Source organism: Bison bison, unplaced genomic scaffold (assembly GCF_000754665.1).
Source record: "Bison bison bison isolate TAMUID 2011002044 unplaced genomic scaffold, Bison_UMD1.0 scf7180017864479, whole genome shotgun sequence".
Classification (NCBI taxonomy): Eukaryota; Metazoa; Chordata; class Mammalia; order Artiodactyla; family Bovidae; genus Bison; species Bison bison.
Window position 1 is genome coordinate 558,854 of NW_011495039.1, and position 19,383 is coordinate 578,236.

The following is a 19,383-nucleotide window of genomic DNA, read 5'->3' on the forward strand; positions in this document are numbered from 1 at the left end:
TCATCTGCAGATTTCTGGTGCATGCCTGTGTGCTAAGTCGCTTCCACTGTGTGTGACTCTTTGCAACCACATGGACTGTAGCTCACTTGGCTCCTCTGTCTGTGGGATTCACCAGCCAAGAATACCGGAGTGGGCTACCATGCCCTCCTCCAGGGGATCTTCCCAGACCAGGGATAGAACCCACTTCTCTTATGGCTCCAGTATTGGCAGGTGGGTTCTTTACCGCTAGTGCCACCTGGGAATCCTGCAGATTCCTGGGTTTCACCTCAAATCCACTGTAACAGCTGGCAGTTGGGAATCTGTATTTTATCAAGTTACCCAGATGTTGCTTGAGCACATTGAACCTTAAGGATCACTACTGCCAGGCTTCCCTGAGGGCTCACTGATTAAAGAATCCCCCTGTCAACGAAGGGGACATGGGTTCCATCCCCAGTTCAGGAAGATTCCGCATGCCTTGAGGCAGCTGAGCCAGTGTGCCGCAACTACTGAGCCTGTGCTCTAGACTCTGGGAGCCGCAACTACTGAAGCCCACACGCCCTAGAGCCATGCTCCACGAGAGAAGCCACCGTAGCGAAAAGCCTGTGTACCCAACTAGAGAGCAGCCCCTTGCTCTCTGCAACTAGAGGAAAGCCCGGGCATCAGCGAAGACCCAGCACAGCCATAAATAAATAAATAAAACAAAAAAATTGAAAAAAAAATCACTATTGCAGATAAAAGATGTAAATCTTATCTGGAGTCATCTTCTTGAAACACTGAAGTAAAGTGAAATAGGGAGTCTTCCAGCCACTGTAAAGAATAACTTTCTGGATGAAAAGATGAATGGGGCCCTGAAGGCTAGAGGGAATTGACAGGAGTAGGCATAACCTGTGACTTGGGTGATGAAGAACTTCACTAGGGTGGAGGTTAATGTAGACAGGGATCAGAGACTTTCAACATCATCAGTAAAGAGGGAGAATTTAATGACTGAGCAGCTAAGAGATTCAAAAAGAAGGACAGCAGGTATTCAAAACTGATGTCATGATTGTAAGTCCAGGTGGAGAGAGGAATAGAGATTCGCTGACAGGGATGGAGAATGGTCAATTTTGTGGAAAGATAAAGTTACGTCTGGAGCATGTTAGAGGATGGTGGTACTTTTAAGTGGAAACTTACAGGAACTAACTGAAGGAAAGGGGAGGACTCCAAGCTGGAATGACAGGTCTTGGTTTAGGTGAAACTTTCAAGGAGCATTCTCAGATAAGATTTCTCTGCTTCAGTATTAAATATGTCCTTTAACCCAAACTATTGATTCCAAACTACTGTCTTCATTGGAGTAGAACTTTAAAAGGGTATATGACATCTTTCACTGCTCTTATAAGGAATACATATTTCTAACCAAGATAAAATTGTTATAAAAAAAGCAATTTTGATTGCATTTTAACTTTTGTTTGATCCTACTTTTAGCAAAAGAAGAAAACTATATTGCAATCATTTAGTATGTTCAATAATTAAAGGATTTTATGGATCATTGTGTAGGCAAAAAGATGGGCATATTCCCAGAGGAAAATAAGTCTTTAGTATATTTCTAAACTCGAGACTGTGCTGTACTCATGCATAGGTTAGAATTTAAGCTTTTATTGTTGTCTGGTATTCAGCAGTATGTATTTTCATACAGTATATTTGTAAGGAATACTGACTGTAAAACACATTATGCATGGAATTTCATTGTATATTAAATATTTATTAAATCTAAATGAATAGCATCTTTGCATTTTTAAACTTGCATTTATATTTGTGTTATAAAACTCATATTGTTTTGAATACATTTATATTTGATTCCTGTTCTTAGCATACTATGATACTTATGTCAGTTAATTAAATTCATTAATTAAGGTCTTTATGGGCATTTTGGGGGATGATTTTAGTGTACAGAAATTCAAAGCAGATCCAAATGTATTTTCTACAAAATGCTTTCTTAAACTTTTGGATTGCATCAGGTGTGCAAAGAGTACATAAGCACATTCATTCATTCAACATTCATTTGTTCTGTGTCAAAAATGCAGCAGGAAGCAAAGCATATGATTAACTGACATTTCATCTAGCCTAGCCTATATCAATAATAATAATAGTACCCTACCCTCAAATAGTAATTTTGCCCAAGACTTTGTTACAATAAATTAATAAAACCTATAGATTGCTTGTAGAAACAGAGGTTATGGAAGATATTTTGTTGCACAGCTGAACTTAGAACTCATATTTTAATTAATTCCTACTAGTTTTCAATAATGGAGAATGCAATGGCACCCTACTCCAGTACTCTTGCCTAGAAAATCCCATGGACGGAGGAGCCTGGTGGGCTGCAGTCCATGGGGTCGCTGAGAGTCGGACACGACTGAGCGACTTCACTTTCACTTTTCACTTTCATGCATTGGAGAAGGAAATGGCAACCCACTCCAGTGTTCTTGCCTGGAGAATCCCAGGGACGGGGGAGCCTGGTGGGCTGCTGTCTATGGGGTCGCACAGAGTCGGACACAACTGAAGCGACTTAGCAGCAGCAGCAGCAGTTTTCAATAATACGGAGACCTACACTTTCAAGTTTGGGATTTCACTTTCTTGAAAGTTCACATCACCAGCAAACTCAGTGTTTGTTTACTTAATGCTGTCGATTGATTTGACCTGTGGGAGAAGGCCAGTTTAGTATGATTGGTGAGAAATGTCTGAGCCTTGTCATTTCAGTTGCTAGTATTTTATAATCTATGACTTAGGAATCTTTTTTTCAAACTTTGCGCCATTAATAAGAGGTCTTTATCTTTTTATCTGTACTCTTTTTTCCAGGTATTAGGGAAAAAGCCAAAGCTTAGGGATGGAGAAGATGATGATGACATCAAAGCAGATATAACTAATAGGAAAATGGCTAAACTCTACATGGTGAGTTCACTGGTAGGAAGTTCTGTTGTTTTTATTGGACAGGATGGTGCTGGGGAGACCTGCTGGGGAGGGACTGTTTGCCACAGATGACAATGTTCCTCGTTGCCCTCAAAGAGAAATGTGTGGGAAGAATTTGTTCTTTGCTTTAACACAAGTTATTTAAAACTCTTATTTCTATTACTTTTAAAATTTTTATTAAAAACAAATAATTTGCTGTGATTTAAATTAAAAAATTATATATATTGTTGCTGTACTAGTTTGCAATAGTTCAGTTCAGTTCAGTCACTCAGTTGTGTCCGACTCCTTGTGACCCATGGACCACAGCACGCCAGGCCTCCCTGTCCATCACCAACTCCTGGAGTTTACCCAGACCCATGTCCATTGAGTCGGTGACGCCATCCAACCGTCTCATCCTCTGTCGTCCCCTTCTCCTCCCACCTTCAATCTTTCCCAGCATCAGGGTCTTTTCAAACAAGTCAGCTCTTCACATCAGGTGGCCAAAGTATTGGAATTTCAGCTTCAACATCAGTCCTTCCAATGATTATTCAGGACTGATCACTTTTAGGATGGACTGGTTGAATCTCCTTTCAGTCCAAAGGACTGTCAAGAGTCTTTTCCAACACCACAGTTCAAAAGCATGAATTCTTTGGTGCAAAGCGCAGCTAGTGCTCCTTGCCTTGGAGGTGGGGTATCCCCTCTCGACCGCTCGCCGCTCCAGCACCCGCAGCCACCACTCGTTGCTCCAGCGACAATATGTCCTGATATCTTACATTCAGTACAATACATTCAATAAAGTGTTTCCTTCGTAGAGTACAAAGACTGTAAGCTTTTTCTTATGAAATCCTAATGAGCTATAAAATTGTGACCTCACTTGAAATATCCTGTTTAGCCATCATGAAGTCTTTTTTATGAGAGGGCAAGGCTATCAAATCAAACAGCTGGAAGGAAAAAGGGTAAAAACTGTCCTGGGTGTTGGCAGACTTAGTTCCATGTTAGCTCTGTGGAAAGGACTGCCAGGGCGACCTTGGCCAAGACACGGCCATTCTGGGTCTTAGTTTTCTTATCTGACAAAAGAGAGATTAAACTGGAACTACTTAGGTTCCTTCCAATCCACAATTTTATGATTTTATTGCTGGTGAGGGTAACAAAATCCACAAGATGTACCAGGTGAGGAGACTTCACATGGGATCCGTTAAGCATTCCCTCCCTCTGTAACTTTCCAAGCACATGATTTGGAGCAGACCACAATCTCCCTGTGGAATTGAGTCCTTTTCTCATCTCTGACAAGAAGGACGTCTATTTTCTGCTCTTTAAAGGGATGGTCTAGCTCAGACACACTGTGATTTTTAAATGAAGTTCAAGTGACTGTCTTGTGTAGAATAACTTCCTTTTCTGTAGAAAGAAAGGAGAAATAGATTCTTTTTATCTAGATGGCAAAAGAAGATGTCTTTACCACTCCTAAATGCTGATAATTTTAATATAAGCCACACAGAAATTGTTATTCTAAAGATTTTGTGACTGCTTGTTTTTTATTATTGGGTTTTGTTTTGATTATTTTTATTTATTTTAAAATTAATTGTAATTAAATAATAATTTAATTATTTTTAAGCATAAATTTATTTTAATTTAAATTGATTATTTTTATTGTTAGAATTGGGTTTCTAAAACCCAATTTCAAGAGTTTAACAAATACCTTTTATGTTACCTCATTAAATAAAGCTGTTCTCCCCTCAGAGAACATCATAAGAGTAAAGAAATAAGCATGAACATGTTAATCTTGGGGCTTCCCTGGTGGCTCAGTTGATAAATAATCTGCCTGCAGTGCAGGAGACCAGGGTTCGATCTCTGGGTCGGGAAGATCCCTTGGAGAAGGGAATGGCAACCCATTCCAGATGTCTTGCCTGGAGAATTCCTTGGACAGAGGAGCCTGGCAGGTTACAGTCCATAGGGTCTCAGAGTCGACTAACACACAATGTTAATTTTGAGTCAATGCTCCCTCTAGTGGGCCTATTATGTATTGCATACTTCTATTTCAGTCCTGAAAATAATTTGAAATAGCTGAACAGGGCTTCCCAGGTGGCGCTCGCTAGTGGTAAAGACCCTTCCTGCCAATGCAGGAGACATAAGAGACTCGGGTTCGATCCCTGGGTAGGGAAGATCCCCTGGAGAAGGGCATGGCAACCCACTCCAGTATTCTTGCCTAGAGAATCCCATGGACAGAGGAACCTGGCAGGTTACAGCCCATAGGGTCTCAGAGTCAGACACGACTGAAGTGACTTAACACAACAACACAGGGCTGGGAAGCTGACTCACCTCGGGTGATTTATAAAAATACACAATTCAAGCCCCACCGCAGTGCTGTAAAACCCCACCACTCATCTAGGGAGGACCCTCAAATCTGCATATTTAACAAGTGCCCAGGTGGATTACCTTACAGCCTACCAGGCCTTGAAAAAATTGAAATCTAACCTAGGAAATTTTGTAAGACTTTGTAAGCTATATGTCTCTAGCTTAAAAAAAAACTTACATAGCCGTTTCCAAACTTCGGGAGTCTCCGTAAGTTTACTTGTGACACAGATGTAACAAGTTTTATTTTATGATGTTTTATTTGTGACATGAGATTTACTTTGATACTTTATACAGAGTATTTAAGTAAATGACAGGCTCCATATTGAAAAAAGTCTGTACGCATAAGCTATAATGTATCAGGGCCTTCCTTACCACAGTGTCTGGGATATGGTAGTACTCAGTGAATATTGAATGAATCAACATTTAAGCTTCAGCTTTGTGTGTGTGTAATGAGTACAAGAGTATCTATTTCAAAGATTTTTATAAAGACTAAGAAATAATCATGTAAATTTCATTGTGTGGCTCCTGGTATATGTGAAAACCGAAACAAATTTTATCCATGATTATTATCACTATTATTTTCTGTGTTGAAACTTAGCTTTTTATTAGTAGTACTTTTATCCTAAAGGGCTCTAAGAAAGTCTTTTCCAGGTATAACTGGGTCCATGAGGTTTTTTTTTTGTCTTTGTTTTCTTTGAAATAGCTCTGTTGAGATATAACTTACATATATAGTTTATCCATTCAAAGTGTGCAATTCAGTGGTTTTTATTACATGTACAGAGTTGTGCAGCCATCACCATGATCACAGTTTAGAACTCACTGATGATCCTCAAGCAAGCTCACGGTTTTCATGTCAGGTTTCAGATGCCAGTGGCTCCATGAAAGTGAGTCTAGTGGCAGAAGAAAACCCCTTCTCCATGGCGATGCTTCTGTCTGAAGAATGCTTCATTTTGGACCACGGTGCTGCAAAACAGATTTTTGTATGGAAAGGTAAAAAAAAAAAAAAAATGCCATTGGCATTGTTGACATACTTCAGATTTATATGTATTTCTTCAGAAAGATAAATAAAACATCTTTTCTGACTTAAAAAAAGCTTACCTTTCTGCATGATCTATACAATGCAGACATCAAAACCATATTTTCTTACTATTAGCCTTATTTACTAGGGATGATGGGGTAAAAGAAAGTCTTGGGGCACTAGAAATAGAATTTTTTATATATTCTATATTATAATATTGTTAAATATATTTAGTATACTAGGAAGTTTTTGCCATTTTTCAGTATTGTAGTTAAATTAAATTATAATTATGTTTGATTTTGGGTGCACAAGTATCTCTTAATCATGTAATATCTTGCCTCTCTAAAATTCTCTTTCATTTATGTTGCATGTTAGGTAAAGATGCTAATCCCCAGGAGAGAAAGGCTGCCATGAAGACAGCTGAGGAATTCCTACAGCAAATGAATTATTCTACGAATACCCAAGTACGTATGGAAATGAACTAGCTAGGAAAAATTTTTTAGATATGGGAGCTCATGACATCACCACAAAACTCCTGAGCGAATTTGGTTCCAAAAAACATACACAGAAGTCATTCTTACCTATGTGCATGCAATGTTGCGTCCTGTGCTCTAGAGCTCTGTGTGGAGGACGGAATTTTACAGAAATTGGAGATTAGACTTTCAGTGGGACTCTGTGATTAGAATAAAAGCCCATTCACTTCCTGCACAGCCTTTAAGTCAAGATGGTCAAGCACAGTTGAATTAATTGAGAGCATATATCAGTTATTCCCTAGAGCAAGTTGTATCAGCATGGACTAAGGCCCAGAAAATACTTGCCTTCATGGAGATTAATTTAGACACTGACTAGTTGCTCTTTTCTGAATCTCCTAGCTTCATCTTTTCTCTTCATTTTTATGTCCTGGCAAAAGCAGCACAAGGAGATAATTTCTTTCAGGTCACAGAACTTCTATGAACCTAATATAGAAAAACAGTCAAACTTATTTGACTGTAATGGAAACATATGAAATGACTTGATTCTTCTCTCAAACATCCAAATTCATTGGCATTTACTTCAGCTACAAGAAAAAAAGCAGGGTTGAATTGTTTTAGCTTCATATTTGATACTTTTCCTTTTGTATTCATATAAGGATTCCAGCTTCTAAGTTTACATTTGTCATCTTTAAAAAAAAAAAGAAAAAGGCTCCTCTTTGTCATTTCCTTAGTTTTTCTTCCACAGCTAGATTATTGTTTTTCCTTGGTCTCTTATTTTCTTGTTTATAATTATTGTTATTTAGTTCACTAGTCATGTTCAACTATTTGCGATCCCATGGACTATATCCTGCCAGGCTCTTCTGTCCATGAAATTTCCCAGGCAAGGATACTAGAGTGGGTTGCTGTTCCCTTTTCCAGGGGATCTTCCTGACCCAGAGATCAAACCCATGTCTCCTGCATTGGCAGGCGGATTCTTTACTACTGAGCCACCAGGGAAGCCCAAACCAGAGCACCTGAACAGGGACATGAACCCTGGACCTTTGGATTAAAAGTCTGATGCTCTACCCACTGAGCTAATCATCATAATAATAATTTTTTACATTTCAGATTCAAGTTCTTCCAGAAGGAGGTGAAACACCAATCTTCAAACAGTTCTTTAAGGACTGGAGAGATCGAGATCAGAGCGATGGCTTCGGGAAAGTGTATGTCACAGAAAAAGTGGCTCACGTAAAACAAATTCCATTTGATGCCTCAAAATTGCACAGTTCCCCACAAATGGCAGCCCAGCATCACGTGGTGGATGATGGTTCTGGCAAAGTGCAGGTACTTACACGTTTCTGTCTATTTGTCTGTCAAGCCCATTTATGCCAGTTTATGTGGCAATAGAACTTCAGGAAGCTACAAATTGTAAAATGTGCATTTTAATGATTAATAAAGATGATCCAAGACCAGGGGGTTGAAAGCTGGAAGACAGCGTTGTCTGACCTTCAGTCTTAGTGTGTAGTGTGTTTGCTGAGATTCTATGAAACTAGGTAATTTGTGTTGGGGCCTCCAAGGAACCCAGCTGTCTCCATCTCATTCCCTGGTCCAAGCCTGCGTCTGCTCTCGGAACTAGACTTGTCCAGTGTGGGTGCATTGCTCCGAAAGTTCCAGGCCCTACGTTTGTCCTTCCCTTGCACCTTAGGGGCATTCACAAAGGCAAATTGTGTGTTATGTGGCAACATCACAGATGTTTTTAGAGCATTCAAAATGAATTTGTTGATTATTGCTATTTTTTGACAAAAATTGTCGAAACCCTCCTAAGGATTCTCCCTAACTAAAATCTCTTCACGTTTGGTCTGCCATTGAGTCATCTAACTTAAGGGGAACTGTATAAGATCACTTCTGTTCTAGAGTCTGTTGGTGGCTCTCCACAGTCTTCCTGAGAACATCCGTCCTTAGCTGGGCCTCCCAGGCCTTCCATGACTGAGCCTTGCTCTCCGCACCTCAGCCTTCACAGCCTCGAGGGCTCCTCGCCATCGCCATCTGGGTGACATTCCCACTCCTCCTTTGTAACTCAGTTAAGTCACAAGCTTCATCTCTTCTGAAGAGACTTCTTTCTGCACTGAAATGACCTTTCTCTGTTCTCAAGCCAGAAGTCATGTTCTTCATGGATTCATCGTAGAAGTACCACAGAGTTGTTCATTTACTTAGACATTTCTTCTCCCAGACCTCTTGTCGTTCCTTGAGGGAAGGAATTGAGTAATTTATTTCTTCATTCCCAGAGCTTATCACACACTGCTCAGACCAAAGTCTGAGATTTAATGTAAGAGATTTAAGAAGGTGTTTTTCTTCTTTTCAAAGGCAAGTGTGACTCTAAGCTGGGCAGGGGTTATGGGAACTACACAGGGAGAAGCGCCTCCTGTGGTCGCTGTCAGAGTTATCAGTTTTGGGGCCTGAGCCTGTGTCCTGCTCAGACATCCTTTTCTGGAGCTCAGCACAGCCAGAGAGCCCCGCGGTGGACATGGATCCCCAGCTCCAAATGTGTCCTGGCTGCCGTCTCCACATCAGAGCATAGTGTTCTGAGAAGTCCTCCCATCCCACCCTGGGAAGATGATGTCCAGGGTTTTCTCTAGGATTTGGGGTTTAGCCAAGCCATGCTGCCATTGTTCCTCTGGGACGGCGCAGGAAGGCTGCTCTCTGAAAGCACTGCACCGCTCCATTCCACTTGCTCATCTTCAATTTCAAAACAGAGGATCTATCCTGAGCCTCCCAGGACCCAGGCAGGAGGATGTGTGTGCGTGGAGTCCCTGCAGTCTCTCACTCACGTGTTACTTTCCCATTTCATTTACAACTCTCATCTCTGCAACTTTTAACCTTTAATTAAAAATATCTTTAGTTCGTGATGAGGAGGAGAAAATAGAAAATAACTAGTTCTGCCTGCTTCTATCTTAGTCTTATGGCACATTTTGAAAATAGAAGTCGTGCAATTTGTCATTTTTATTGTTTAGTCACAATCTGCCACTCTTACCTGGGGGGAAAAAAAAACAGTTTCATGCCTTAAAGCACAGGGAAGGAGAAGTTTTAAAAAATTGCCTCCCAACTGATGAAAAATTTTAAGAGATGTATTTCTGAACTAAATATTTCAGTTTGTCATGTAACTGGAGTGTCATCATGTTATTTTCACTGATCAATCAAACAATAGGTATTTATTAATCAACAGGCTCAGAACTGAGATAAGTACTATGAAGGGTATAAAAGAAAAGAGTATAAAAGAACTCTAAACACTTAAGAAGTCAATTAACCAAACGGACAACAATTTCTTGCTGTTGCTTGATTTGTAACTAGTTAGAAAAGTAAAAGGTTTTTAATGACAGATCTAAACCAAAATGTTTTTTTTTAAACCTTAGAGAAGTAGTACTAGATAAAGAAGATTTTGATTTTGATACACCTATTTATTCCTTTTAGATTTGGCGTGTAGAAAACAACGGTAGGGTCGAAATTGACCGAAACTCGTACGGTGAATTCTATGGTGGTGATTGCTACATTATACTTTACACTTATCCCAGAGGACAGATTATCTACACCTGGTGAGTTTCCCTCTTTCATAGAATCTCAAGTTCTATAGAGGCCACATTTTGCTCCAAAGTTAAATTTCATTATATTCCAAGCAATATGGGATAAAATTATCCTATAATTTAGCCTCGTGAGCTTTGTATAACATGAATGTAGTATTTTCTTCTTGTATGATTTTGGCTATGTTTTGATAGCTGCTGTCCACGAGCAGTTTAGATAAAAGTCATCCTTACCAATTTAGGAGAAAGGTTTTGGTAGCTGAAGGGTGGTGTTCCTTTAGTGGATATGTAGTTGAATAACTCCTCTCCTTTGAAAGCTAACAAACACTCCAACTGGCCAGCATCAGGTACCATGTCTTCTTATTGTTAAAATTCACAGAGGCTCATCCTGATTGGAGTTGCAACATTTCAATGAATCAGATTCTCTAAGGCATGTATATAATTTATGGTTCTATTTCAGACTCTGGAGATCTCAAATTGATGCATCCTTATTCTTTGTCCTCATGAAATTCATAGCAGTATTAAATAAAAAAAAATGCTATTGCTTCAATTTCTTATCCATTTCTTTTGCATAATGATTTGAGTTAATTAAAGGTTAAGCTTACTTCTCTGGTGGCTCAGACCATATAGAATCAGCCTGCAATGCAGGAGACCTGGGTTTGATCTTCAGGTCAGGAAGGTCCCCTGGAGAAGAAAATGGCAACCCACTCCAGTTTTCTTGCCTGGAGAATCCCATAGACAGAGGAGCCTGGTGGGCTATGGTCCATAGGGTTGCAAAGCATCAGGACATGACTGAGTAACTAACACTTTCACCTTCAAGTTGACTTAGAGTCAGTGCCAATGGAAATGTCCAACCAAGTAAGTGAAGTGCACACAGCATGCTGGACTAGTCCAAGGGACAGAATTCTGCAACAAATCATGCAATGCTGGATTCTCAAACTATTTATGAAGTGAAATCACATAAAGTGGAATATTTCTGAGAAGACTGAGAAAAAGAAAAGAATTTTCAAAAAAGATATTAAAGCTGAGAGGTGTAGGTTGAAGTTGCGAGGATGAAGCAGAATCCTGCCTTTGCCTACGTGGTGGTAGCTGTCTTCAGTGAGGATACTGAGTGGACGAGGACTCGGGTGTCTGCTGATAGGGTGTCTGCTGATAGGGTGACTTTCCTCTATGATGAGTGTCCCACCAGATGACAGAGTCATCCATCCTCACAGTGTGACCACTTCCCCCTTATACTGGCCAGTGCCTTGACCTTAACCAAGATCAGGAGATGAGATGATTTTCCCCACCCCATGGGTTCTTGGTACCCCGAGGATGGTCTGGAAACCAGGAGTATCAGCGTCCCTGGGGAGCTGGTTAGAAATAGAGAATATCAGGCCCCACCTTTGACCTACTAAAGCGGAACCTGTGTTTTGACAAGTTCTCAGGATGATTCAGAATCACCTTAATGATTGACAGGCACTGCCTTAGGCAATGGCTCCGAACACTAGCTGCACATACTAACCCGGATAATTTTTCCCAAAGCTGAATACCCAGTGCCCTCTTTACACCAAATAAATCAGACCCCCAGTTTGCAGGACTCTGGAGTTTCTAATGTACACCATGGCGTTAATGAGAACCACTGTGTTCAGAGACATTTCTGACCCCACAGTCGCATCATATCCTGTCAAAGATTCATGTATTTAGCTATTTAGCTCTGTGTTTAAGATGCCATCTTCATAGCAACCAGTTTATTTTGAGCAGCGTGTTTGTGCCAGCAAAATGCTAGATGTTTCCATGTATTATCTCTCTTCCTCACGATTAGATAATTTTCAAAAGATATAAAAGGAGGGGGGAATCAGGTAGAGTAAATAATTTAATGCAAAGTCACAACTCTTGTAACGGGTGAAGCATCATTTCACACCTTGATCTGCAGCTGTCTTTAAGGCCTGCCCACAGCTATCCCCTGGTAGAAACTATGTCCTTATTTTGCAATTTCCTTTTCTAAAATTTTAACTCAGAAAAGTACCTGTACAAAGCATGGCATCTGTAGGGATAAATTCATTGTAAGTAGGTAATGAATTTACATTACTTACATTCTGAGTAAGCTTTTCTTTTACATTCTGTTTCTTGATCTTCCTCTAAATTCTTTTCGGTATATAAAAAATTTAGTTAATAATTGTGGCACTTAGATCAAACAGGAAAGATTAAATAAGTAATTCAAGAGAATGTTTTGAGGAATTAGCAATTTGCAATCCACATAAATAACTATGTGGATATAGATTAAACAGATTAAATCAGGTTATAAATTTTGAACGTAAAAGCTATTCTTTAAATCATTTGAAAGTGTCCATTGAGCACTTTCTATGTGCCAAGCACTGAGCTAGATACTAAAGATACAATAAAAACGTTCCCCAAGAATTTATACTTAAAAGAGAGAAAGATGGTTATCAGCCATTTCAATAAAGTATGAAGGCTTAAGATAAAACCAAGCTGAATGATCTGTGTAGAATTAGGAACAGATACTCAAGCTCACTGCTAGGTTATTGGTGAAGGACTCTTAAAAGTGACATCTAAGTGGGAGCAGAAATGAGAGTGAGGAAAGCAAGCAAATAGTATTGAAGGTGTTCCTAGCAATGCAAGAAAAAGCGTGCTCTAATCTAGCAGTAATGGCGTATGGCACGAGCAAAGTTAGGAAGCAAAAGACAAAACCAGTGAATGAGAAGGAGCCAAGTGATTAGTTGGGCTTCCCTAGTGACTCAGACAGTAAAGAGTCTGCCTGTAATGCCAGAGACCTGGGTTTGATCCCTGGGTCGGGAAGATCCCTTGGAGGAGGGCATGGCAACCCACTCCAGTATTCTTGCCTGGGAAATCACATGGACAGAGGAGCCTGGCGGGCTACAGTCCCTGGGGTCGTTTAATAGCACAGATGTTAAATTTGTCAGTTTGTTGATGTATAGTTTGCAGAACTTCAAAAACTTCATAAACATAGTGAAGAGGCATTTAGGAAATGCCTCCTGAAGACTAGCTTCAAATTAAACAACTTTCCAGTTTATGTGGTCATTTCAATCATGGGATATGAATAGGTTAAATCCAAGAGGCAGAGTTAAAGATGACAAACTTGAATGAAATCACTGCTGAATACACAAATTTGTCTTTTTATTTCTGAAACTACTGAGACTCTAAAATGACAAGAGAAAACTAATTTCAGCAGTGATCTTTTCTCTGAAATGTCAAGTAATTGAAATTAAACAAACTTTGATCAGTGGTGATAATGAGTCTCTTGAAGCAATAAATTCCATTTTCATTCAGCATTTTATTTTTAATGAGTAACAAGTACCACAGATTTGTAAAGAAGAAATCATATCAAAGTAGATAGCTTCTTTTCTCCCTCTAAGCACAGGATTTCAAAGTTAAGAGACAAAGCAGTTTTCTTATGGTCTTGATTGCATTGCAGTCCTTGACTGCCTGGGTCACAGATCCATAAAGCAAATTAGTTTGAATCTGTGTGGGTGGAAACGTGGTCACTTTGACAGGAAGAGGAAGAAGGGTTTGAGATAAACAGTGAAATATTTATTAAGAGTGTCAGAAGGCAAAAAGAAAATGAAGAAATATCCAAGAAATTGCCGAGCTAGGGAATAAAGGACAGGTGATGACAGACCCTGCTGTTTCCTCAGCTCTGCGTTACTCCCCACCTGGTGCTTCCAGCGGCTCCCAGAAGTGTTTGCTAGCGTGACAGGCTCATGGAAAATTTCAGTTATTCGCATTAAAAGGCTATATCTTCATGTGTGCCCTTATTATGAAAAGCATTTTCTATTTTTTTTAAACATATGTCTGACATAAGCGTGTCCTTTTTTTTCACCCCACTGTACAACATTTTCATATCAACCATTTGACTCTGTTGGTTCAATGAAATATTCTGAGATAAATGAGACAGGCTTCCTGCACTCAGTGTTGTGTGGGTATGTGTGTGCGTATGTGCATGTGTGGTGTGTATGTATGTGTGTGTGTTGTCCAGGTTGGGAGCCTACTGTTAATCTGGTTCTGGGTATGGAACAGGTAGGTCACTCTCAAACCTTCAGAAGCAAGAATATAATTAATTGTCAAAATCCATTTCCAGGATTGGTGTTCTTCCTGCTAACCTGTAGTCATGTAGAGATGGGAGGATTGGCTACCAACAGTGCTTTCACTGCCTTTTCCCTCCCACAGTCATCAAACAAGCAGATCTCCCAGAGGCTGTTGTGTAGGGTGAGCCAGCGTTTGGAGTTAGAGCCACAAGTTATCCTAGAAAGAGAAGTTGCCAATGAATTGACTCCTATCTGGTCACTGATACTTTAGCTTCTCTTACCATTTTATTCATAATTCCTTTAAAGAATGACCAAATGGGGGCCTCTCCATTGCCTGTATGTGTTTGTGTGTGTGCGCTCCATCAATTCAATCGTGTCCAACTCTTTGTGATACTATAGACTGCAGCCCTCCAGGCTCCTCTGTCCATGGGAAATCCCTTTAAAGAAAGACCAGAATTACAAAATGGGGGCCTCTCCATTACCTCTGTGTGTGTGTGTGTGTGCACGCGCGCACGCTCAGTTAACTCAATCGTGTCCAACTCTTTGTGACACTGTAGACTGCCCGCCAGGTTCCTCTGTCCACGGGATTCTCCAGGCGAGAATACTGGAGTGGGTTGCCACGCCCTCCTCCAGGGGATCTGCCCAACCCACAGGTTGAACCCACGTCTCCTGTGTCTCCTGCATTTCAGGCAGATTCTTTACCCACTGAGCCACCTGGAAAGCCCCTCCATTGCCTGCTTCTAATCATTATTTTCTTGATTTTTGTGGGTCCACATATTTGTTACTATGCTCACCAAATAGTCGTGGAAAAATAAAGTGCCTCTAATATCCAGCCCAGTAGATCTGGCTCATATACTACTCAAATGGGTTATTTTCACTGTTGAGATTGTTTCCCAAAATAAGCAGCTCCAACTTGAAATCAGACAGAATTGACTACTTAGCTAAGTTATTATGGAACTAAAAATGGGCCCTTGAAATGGAGATTAAAAACATCTATGATATGTTGTTCTAAACAACACATAAGATAGATCATGGCTCAGTGTTAGTACTTTAAAAAACAATAGCTTCTATGGCTTTTTTATGTCAAAACAGCAAGGTTTCTTCTTGATCTTTCATAATAACTTAAGTTTCTGTTTGAAATGCCTGCCTTAGAAGATCTTAAACTTAAATACAAGCTAATTTGTTTTACTTTGGTTCCTCCAGGCAAGGAGCAAATGCCACACGGGATGAGCTGACAACCTCCGCATTCCTGACTGTTCAGTTGGATAGATCCCTCGGGGGACAGGCTGTGCAGGTTGGGATGTTTTTACCCCCTAAACTCATACAAGTTTTTCAAGCCCAATGTCTCATTAAAACCCTTCTCCCACTTCAGGATGCAGATTTGACACTTTGTAAATATTTCCTTTTTTTTCATTTCAGAATTTAAATATTCCTACTCTCATGCCATACTTGTTCTCTCAGATTCTGGAAAAGAGGGAACAAATTTTAAAATAGAAACAAAAATAAGCTATTAACAGATTTAGAGCCCCAAAGAATCTTTCCTTTAGAATCATATCAGATCAATGGCAACCACTTGTTGCTGCTGCTGCTAAGTCGCTTCAGTTGTGTCCGACTCTGTGCGACCCCATAGACAGCAGCCCACCAGGCTCCCCCGTCCCTGGGATTCTCCAGGCAAGAACACTGGAGTGGGTTGCCATTTCCTTCTCCAATGCATGAAAGTGAAAAGTGAAAGTGAAGTCGCTCAGTCGTGTCCGTCACTCAGTCATGTCCGCGTTCTACCTGAGTTATCACTTCTAGCTGATCACTTTCCAGTTTTCAAATTTTTATACATTTTAAGATCCTTATAAGTCAAATCTCTATCTAAATTATTACCTGATTCAAAGGTAATAATTAGAAAAGTAAGTCTGATACTTTAGTGCATAATATATAATATATGGAGATCCAATCTGGTCTTTTAGCTGGTTTTCTTTCCATCTTGGTTTTTAGTTCCTAAATAAAGCAAGTTAGACTTAAATTTAAAGATGCATATTAACTTTTAAAAATAAAACTAACATTGTTAATTGTCAGTTAACAAGTTGACAAGATTATTGAATTCTTTAAACACACTTAACTCCTGTGAATTCCCATGAACTGTTTACTACATTCATTTCCTGAATGAAATATGTCTAAGAACAGACATCATTGATGTCATTTAATTAACCTTTCAACTCTTCTTACAAAATCACACAAAACTTTGAAGATATGCACTGTGCCTTATAAATTCTACATTTCAGAGTTAACTACTACTATTTAATACACCCAATGAATGAATTTATTGTCAGGCATTTGAATCCTAATTAACAATGGAAGCATAATGCCTGCTTTTACCACTAGATGGCAGGGGTTTACAATAAATAAAATCACTGTTTTAAACATTCCTTCATACTCAGAAACAGTACTGAAAAATTTTCAATTTACCTTTCTCTCTTTCTCTCTCTCCGGCCTTGCTGCATCGCTTGCAGGATCATAGTTCCCTGATCAGGAATCAAACTTGAACTCCCTACAGTGGAAGTACAGTCCTAAGCATGAACTGCCAGGGAATTCCCCTTTCTCTTTCTTGTTTTCATTCATAGTGGAGAATGGGTTTTAATCTGTAGCCCTCTTTCTCTCAATTTGGCAATTGAGGTTTTCTCAATGTTATGGGAAATGCTAAGGCAACAACAGTTTTAGGTACTCTTAGCTAACCTTGCCCCAACACAGTTTCATAATTGGCTGCTTGCTTATTTAAGTAAATGTGTACTAACTTTCACTTTCATTCATTGGAGAAGGAAATGGCAACCCACTCCAGTGTTCTTGCCTGGAGAATCCCAGGGACGGGGGAGCCTGGTGGGCTGGCTGCCGTCTCTGGGGTCGTACAGAGTCGGACATGACTGAAGTGACTTAGCAGCAGCAGCAGCAGCTGCTAACTGAAGGTTATCTGTTCACCACACCCTAGGCCTTCCCATGATGGTGTATATACTTCAGCATTCTCATTCACTTGGTTTCTAGGAAAAAAAACAGACCAGGGCAGGGTAGGGGAGATGGTTTAATTTTTGCAAAAGGCAAGGTAATTGAAAAAAATAGGAGACTGACACAAAATTTGAACTCTTCATGTAAATAAATGCATCGTTTATGCAAAAAATAGGAAATTCATGTCTAATCCAGTATCTGTTAAACTAATAGATGAAATTAAGTCATTTACCATTTATTTTCTTCAATTTCCTTATCCTGACAAATGATTATGTTAAGTAAATCTATTACCATTTCCATAGGTAAGTTAAAAAGTAAAAGTCTATTCTGTTTATTTTGCCAGCTTTTGATGTTTGGATTGAAATCTTTGTTCACTCTTAGGTAACGATGGTGGCTCAGATGGTGAAGAATATACCTGCTTATCCTGAACCCTCCTCTCCCCTGGGGAGGGAGGAGGGAGGAGGGTTCAGGATAAATTTTAAGAAAAATTATTAAAAGTAAAAAAAAAAAGAATATACCTGCAAAGCAGAAGACCTGGGTTCGATCCCTGGGTTGGGAAGATCCCTTGGAGAAGGGAATGGCAACCCACTCCAGTATTCTTGCTGAAGACTCCCATGGATAGAGGAGCCCGGCAGGCTATAGTCCATGGGGTCACAAAGACTCAGACATGACTAAGCGACTAGCACTTTCACACATGTGTTCATCTATATCTCCAAAAGGGAAAAACAACAAAGTGCTGATCTTTGTCATCTTTTATAAAAATTCCTTTTTTTTTTTTTTTTTTACATCTTTGCGCTAAGGTGTAAGTGGTGCAGTGTGGAAGCAGAAAGCAGCACAGTGTGATGTTGTACCTACCTCCCCCTACCCCAGTGTGCTGTATCTGGAATAACGAATGGTTCCTAAGTCAGCAAGGAAGCTGTGCTTGATTTTTATGAACCTATATTTTCTGTTAATCATCGTTCCTCCTGCACTTGACTTTTTATTTACTTTTAATTTTGTTTTCGAAAAGAAAAATAAGGATGTCTTTGGAAATACAGCCTTCTTTCATTGCCCTCTTTATTACATTTCTTTATCCCCTCTGCCCCCAGATTCGAGTCTCCCAAGGCAAAGAACCTGCTCACCTGCTGAGTTTGTTCAAAGACAAACCGCTCATTATTTACAAGAACGGAACATCAAAGAAAGAAGGTCAGGCACCAGCCCCCCCTATACGCCTCTTTCAAGTCCGAAGAAACCTGGCTTCGATCACCAGAATTATGGAGGTAATGTCACGCGGTCAATAAAACCTGCCCTGCTCATGGATTTCCCAGTGGCCCTGGGCCATCAGCCAATATCAGTCATTAAAAAAAAGTGGCAAGTAAACTTCTTTCATTGCTGTAACGTATCCAGTTTTCACCATTAAAAGTACTAAAAGCAGGAGAATCAAGTAAAAAGTAAAAAAGTTAATCAGATAACGGGCCTCTCATATTTTTCAACCACATTGTAACAAAACAAATGGATTTAAGAATAATGGAGAGGGGACACAGGTATACCCTTGACTGATTCATGTTGATGTTTGGCAGAAACCAACACAATACTGTAAAGCAGTTATCCTTCCATTAAAACTAAATTTAATTATATACAAAAAAGAAGAATGTAACACATCAAGTTGTTGAAGCCATGAGACAGCTTAAGCTCTGTCTTGAAAGGCCTGGGGGAAGATGGATCGCGGGTGATGGTCCGGTGACCACACTGGGGAAGTTGAAAGAGAAGGTGCTTATTTGCACAAATGTAAAGGAACATGGAAAGCAAGCTTTGCCACACTGGGCCAGAGTCATAATTCAGCTGGCCGAATGAGCTGCCTCAGTGGCAGCTGTGAAAGAGGTCAAGCCCCAGATCGCGGTGTCCGGCCCCAAGCCTGCCGGGTATGGGGCAAGGACAATGGGCCCAGGGTTTTGAATGGCTGAGTGCTTTGACTTCAAGGAGGATTCTCCACAGTTCCTCACCCCATCACCTCAGTCATCATTGAACCCAGGTCTCCCAAGTCTCCTAATTGCCCTGCGCTCTCTGTATGC

General features: G+C 40.1%; 1 protein-coding gene across 1 annotated transcript in view; it reads left to right on the plus strand.

The window, feature by feature from the left end:
• SCIN (scinderin) overlaps positions 1 to 19,383 on the plus strand; it is a 78,101-nt gene that overhangs the window by 45,351 nt on the left and 13,367 nt on the right. Inside the window, exons 5-11 of the mRNA XM_010862139.1 lie at positions 2,818 to 2,904; positions 6,111 to 6,243; positions 6,647 to 6,735; positions 7,852 to 8,067; positions 10,192 to 10,313; positions 15,548 to 15,638; positions 18,421 to 18,591. Of these exons, the coding sequence (XP_010860441.1) occupies positions 2,818 to 2,904; positions 6,111 to 6,243; positions 6,647 to 6,735; positions 7,852 to 8,067; positions 10,192 to 10,313; positions 15,548 to 15,638; positions 18,421 to 18,591 (909 nt within the window). The remainder of the gene's footprint in view (positions 1 to 2,817; positions 2,905 to 6,110; positions 6,244 to 6,646; positions 6,736 to 7,851; positions 8,068 to 10,191; positions 10,314 to 15,547; positions 15,639 to 18,420; positions 18,592 to 19,383) is intronic.